Below are 6,061 nucleotides of genomic sequence, written 5' to 3'. Positions count from 1 at the left end.
ATATGAAGGAGAAAAACTGCAAAGTATTTTTACAAGGACACTGTGAAAATCAATAGTATGTAAAAATACAAAAACTTGGACAGGAAAATGTGTACCAAAAATTATGCCATGAAGCACAGAAAAATTGTAACATATTCTGATGTATGGTAGTTAAATTTTTTTAAAAACAATTATATATGTGAAAGAGTGCCATGAATCAAATATTTCACAAACTCAGGGAAGAGGGCTGGGAGGTCTAGCTATGTGGTAGAGCACAATGCTCTGGGTTCTATATTTGCCACTGCCAAAACACGGAAAATAAAAATAAAACACCAAAAACAAAACAAAACAAAAACCTCAGAGAAGAGATAGAATAATACAGAAAAATGCAAAATGGAAACTAATAGAACTGAATGAAAATAAAGAAAAAGACAAAGACTAACTTGTGTACAAAAGAAAAAAAGTTGACTGACGTAGGGGACAGCAACATTCAGATTCAGGAAAATAAAACAAATGGAACAAATAGGATAGAATCAGAATTTGCAGTGACTAATCAAAAAAAGAAATTTTAAAAATTCAATTTACAGAGCCAGGGATATAGCTTCAGCGGCACAAGTGCCTGCCTGGCAAGCACATCGTTCTGAATTCAATTCCCAGTACCAAAAAAAAAAAAAAAAAAATCAATTTACAATAGCATCAAAAGGAACAAAATAGGAATAAATTTACCCATGTTAGTCCTCTGTCAGGTTCACCTCAGCTCACCACTTCACAAGTATCACAGTTGACTGGACCTCTTGCTGTGGGCCTCTGGCTGCATAGTACATTATGGTAGGAGTGCGTGGCAAAGGAGGCCTCACACTGCAGCAGAGAGAGGAAGGAAGAGGCCACGGTCCCAGTGCTATATCTCACTCAAGGGCATGTTCCCAGCGACCTACTTTCCTTTCTTACCTCCAAGGTTCCACCACCTACCCAGGGTGCCATGGCTAGGGTCCAAGCCTTCAACACATGAGCCTTTGGGGGACACTCTGGATCCAAACTGGAACACTAAAACTACAAAATACTTTTGAAAGAGATTAAAGACAACATATAAATGGAAAGACATTCCATGCTCAAAGATTAGAAGATTTATATTAAGATGTCAGTACTGCTGGGTGCGGTGGTGCACACCTGTAATCCCAGCACTCGGGAGGCTGAGGCAGGAGGATTGTTACAAGTTTGAGACCAGCCTGGTCTACAAAGTGAGCTCAGGTCCAGCCTGAACTGCATAGTGAGACCCTGTCTCAAAAAGAAAAATAACAAAAAAGACGTCACTACTACCCAAAGCCTATAGATATAGGTTTACTGCAATCACTATCAGTATATCAGTGACCTTTTTTCCATCTTAAATTTATATGGAATCTTAAGAGACCCCATGCAGCTAAAATGATCTTGGAAGAAAGGGACAAGTTGGCAGAGTCACATACCTGCTAATTTCAAAGCTTATTACAAACTAGCAATTAAAACAGTGTGATATTAACATAAAAATAGACATCTAGGCCAGTGGGACAGATGGGACTCTCAGAAATAAACCCTCACATATAGATGGTCAATTGCATTTAGACAGGGTGCAAAGAACATTCAAAGGAGAAGGGAGTCTTCTTAACAAACGCTACTGGGAAAACTGGGTAGCCACATTTAAAAGAATGACATTTGATCCTTATAGCATATGCAAAAATAAACTCTTACTAGGTCAAAGACGTAGACTTATGAGCTAAAATGAAAACTTAAAAAAGAAAACATAGGCCAAAATGATCATGACCTTGTGTTTGGCCATGATTTCTTGAAGTAGGACACTAAAAGGAAAGGGAATAAAAGAAAAAATTGTTAAGTTGGACTTTATCAAATTTAAAAGCTTTTTTTTTTCAAGAGACTTTACCAACAAACTAACAATGCAAGCCACAGAATGGGGGGAAATGTCTGATAAAGGATTGACATCCAGAATACTATATGTAAAGAACTCCTAAAACTGAACAACAAACAAGTAGATTTAAAAATAATCAAAGGACTTGAGCATTTCTCCAAAATTATACAAATAGCAAAACAACCCACATAAAAATGCTCATCACTAATCATTAAGGAACTGAAAATTAAAACCATAATGAAATAATACTGTACACTCATTAGACTAACTATTATAAAAACAGTGAAGATAACAAATGTCAGCCAAGATGTGGAGAACCTGGAATGCTTTTGCCTGGAGGTGGGAATGTAGAAAACTATATATGGGATTCCTCAAAAAATTAAAGATAGAGTTACTATATTATATTGCAGTTTCAGTTCTGGGTTTATACCCAAAATAAGTGAAAACAAGGGTGTGAAAGATATCTGTACACCCATGTTTATCACAACATTAATAATGATAATATGCCAGAAGGCAGAGACAACCAAAGTGTCCATTTATGGATAAATGGTAAAATGCGGTATATAAGTGTGATGGAAGGAAATTGTAACACACCCTATAACATGGATGAAACTTGACCATATGCTAAGTGAAACAAGCCAGTCACAAATAGACTGTATACTGTACGAAGCACCTAGTCAAATTTGTAGAAAGCAGAATGGTGGGTGGCGGGGGCTGAGGGAAGATAATGACATATAAAACTTAAATGTACCGCATTGAAGGTGTCCACCTTTTTATATAACTTCACATTGTGAAATAATCACCAGAATCAGGCTAATTAACATAGCCCTCACACCACAGATACTTTTTTAATGGTGAGAACCCTTAAGATCTACCCTCGTATCAAATGTTAATATACTTTCTATATACTGTTGTTATTAACTATAGTCACATTGTATGTATGTTAGATCTTCAGAACTTATCATCTGCATAACTGAAGCTTCATACCCTTAAACCAACATCTCCCCATTTTTCCCTCTCCCTAACCCCTAATAATCACCATTCTACTCTGCTTCTGAGTTTGAGTGTTTTAGATTTCACATATGAGCTCAGGCAGTGTTTTTCTGTGTCTAGGTTGTTTCACTTAGTATAATGCATTCCAAGTTTACCCATGTTATCATAAATGTTGGGATATATCTTAAGGCTAAATAGTATCCCATTATGCAAATATACTGCATTTTTATCTATTCATCTTATTGATGGACATTTAGGTTATTTCCATATCATGGCTATTATAAAAAATGCTGTAACAAATAAATGCATAGCAATACCTATTCAACATACTGATTTCATTTTCTTTGGCATATATCCAGTACAGGATTGCTGGGTCATATAGCAGTTGTATTTTCACTTTTCTAAGGAGTTTCCATATAATCTTTTGTAAGACTGTACTAATTTATATTTCTACCAGCAGTGTATAGGGTTCTCTTTTCTCCACATCAACGTCAACACTGGTTATCTTTCTTCTTTTTATGACAGTCATTCAGTCAGGTACGAGCTAATGTGTCATTGTGGTTTTAATTTGAATCTCCCTAATTGCTAGTGATGTTGAGCACTTTTTCTCATACGTGTTGGCTATTGTATGTCTTCTTTTGAGAGATGCCTATTCAGATACTTGACTCACTTTTTAGTAAGGTAGTTTTCTTTCTATTAAGTTGGCTGAGTTCCTTATTTGGGGATATTAATCTCAGAAGTACTTTTTGCCAATGTTTTCTCTCGCCCGATAGGTTATTTCTCCATTCTGTTTGCTGTGCTGAAGCTTTATATTCTGCTGTAGTCCCACTTATTTATTTTTGCCCCTGTTGCCTATATTGGTGTCATATCCAAAAATATCATTTCCCAGGCTAATGTCAAAAACTTTGCCCCTATATTTTCTTCTAATCATTTTGTGATTTCAGTCTTTAACCCATTTAAAGTTTGTTTTACAAGTTGAAAATGTTCTGGATTTACAGTGTGGTATTGATTGCACAACAGTGTGAATATACTTACTGCCCTTGAACTATACTTAAAAATTGTTAAAATGGAAGCCGTTGTATATACATTTTATCACAATTTTTAAAAAGAACAAGTACAAGAGTTTAAGACTGATATTAAAGTTGTGTTTATGTTGTTCTGCCTATTTAATATGTACTCTGCGTTTATCTCATTTTCCAAATCCTATACCATTCAGTTCTCACTTTTCCCAGATTTCTCCTAATTCTAACATAATGTCACTTTCTCTCCAGATCCCAAGAACTATTACTGTCTGATTTGAGTTTTTTGACAATCATGTTCTGCCTGTTGTCTTGAAGATTTAAATATTTGTACTTATTAATATTTGAATCTTATTTGCAGAAAATGGCATATCTAATTCTTAGTGTCAATGGGAAGGACAGACTCTAGAGCTTCCACATGGGTTTCATTAATAAGATATTCTTAAATATCCCATTTTTATCTCATTTTACTGCTTCTCTCACATGATTGGTCCCGGACCTGCCTTCTTTGGGCTCCTTCAGTTTGATAGAGATTCAGAAACATGATGTGGCTCTGGATTTCTTCAAAAGCCAAGGGCCACTGGGTGGGCATGGAACTAAGACTGCTGGGGAATCAGTGAACCATGAAGTATTAGAGAGCATTCCAATTCACACTAAGAGAGAAGATGGGTGTGTTTTAGATGAAACCTTGGCCTGACTCGTACCCACCCCATCTTTCATTCCCTGGCTTGGGATGACATCACCACTGCGTCCATCCCCCAGTCTTCATCAGCTTGAGTGATAACAGAGTGGGCCAAAGAATAGACCGTTTATCTTCTGGCTTTCTGAAATGTTGTCTTTATTGGATTCTGATGTTCACCCCAGTCACTCTTTTAGCAGAAAATACTATGAAAGCATTAACCCAGAGAACAACCAGCTCGAGTTCCAACACTAAATACATTGTTTTCTCCTTGCCCTTTAAAATGCATTATTTATAGAAAGGCTGGATGAGAACGGTGCTCCTGGCAGCCTCAGTACCCTTTTTATGTGCCTGTGGACCACTCTCCACCATCACTACTCTTAGGCGCAGAGAGGAAGAAGGGAGTGGTGGGTTGTGGCTAATTTTTGAATGACATCCTATAATGGGATGTTGGATGTAGCAGAATACACTGTTACACTGGATTCTTTGGGGTGTCTAATATGGGTGTCTTTTGGTGTATTTTAGGGTCAGGGGGTCTCTGTGAAGGGTACTGTTGATTTATTAGTCTTCACAATGGGGAATGCAGTTTGAGGGGCAGCTTCACCAGCAGCCTCCCAGTTGCACACTTGTCTATCTTTAAAGTCCTAGGTGCGCACTACTGGTGTAACAGCGCTCTTAGCGATCTTCACAGACCCTGGTTTCTTCTCAAGGAGTCCTTCAACATGAGAAGTGCCTGGGTGTGTCTTGTTGGTAATAGGTAAACCTGGGGTCCAAGGTTTATCTCCAACTCTGTTAGGAGGCTTATTAGCTAAGTGTGAAGCTTCTTGATCCTCATTTTGTTCCACTGAGACACTTAAACTTTGAGAACCTATGGGATAGAAAAGACACAAATACAGATTCCTCAGATAGCCCTTCTCCAATCCTGCCAGTCATGTGTGAAATCTAAGTCATCTCTCAAATGTTAGCACCTCACTTACCGTCTCAGGTTCTTTCCAAAATGCTCTCCTTACCTCCCTCAGACTTCATTATGGCCCTACAGTTCAGGCTGGGGCTGGGGGACTTAAGAGTCTAGAACAAGGCTCTAGCTTACCATGGAAGCCCCAGCAGCCAAAAAATGACATTTGCCTAAAGTTCATGTGTTTCACAGCCATCGGTTACAAATCAGTTAAATGTGAAATATGAACACATCCAATAGATACTGTGAAAGGGGAAGAAACTGCTCAAAGGGAAAGAACAATTTGGATGAGGGAAAAGACAAAAGAAAGGAAAAAATTTTATATATATATATATATATATATATATATATATATATATACGCTCAGATGGTTGTACTACTAATTTCTCCTAGTTCATTGAAAAGGTAGGTTTGTACTAATATTATTTGGATAATTACATGCTGATATCTTGTACTTTGAGTAACTAAAGATAATAATATGCAGTGTATTAATCATTGGTATCTCCTATCATATTGTTTTGGATTTTTTTTTTTTT

The 6,061-nt window shown here is 37.1% G+C and overlaps 1 protein-coding gene across 2 annotated transcripts in view; it reads right to left on the bottom strand.

Annotated features, from left to right (window-relative positions):
• Positions 1-4,705: 4,705 nt before the first annotated feature.
• Gdpd4 (glycerophosphodiester phosphodiesterase domain containing 4) overlaps positions 4,706-6,061 on the bottom strand; it is a 92,770-nt gene continuing 91,414 nt past the window's right edge. For both annotated transcript variants that reach the window (XM_005379839.2, XM_005379840.2), the window contains one exon: positions 4,706-5,438. In XM_005379839.2, coding sequence (XP_005379896.1) covers positions 5,215-5,438 — 224 coding nt within the window. In that variant the 3' untranslated portion in view covers positions 4,706-5,214. The remainder of the gene's footprint in view (positions 5,439-6,061) is intronic.

This window comes from Chinchilla lanigera, unplaced genomic scaffold (assembly GCF_000276665.1).
Source record: "Chinchilla lanigera isolate Chin_1 unplaced genomic scaffold, ChiLan1.0 scaffold00013, whole genome shotgun sequence".
Lineage (NCBI taxonomy): Eukaryota > Metazoa > Chordata > Mammalia > Rodentia > Chinchillidae > Chinchilla > Chinchilla lanigera.
This window is presented reverse-complemented; position numbering and strand designations above follow the sequence as displayed.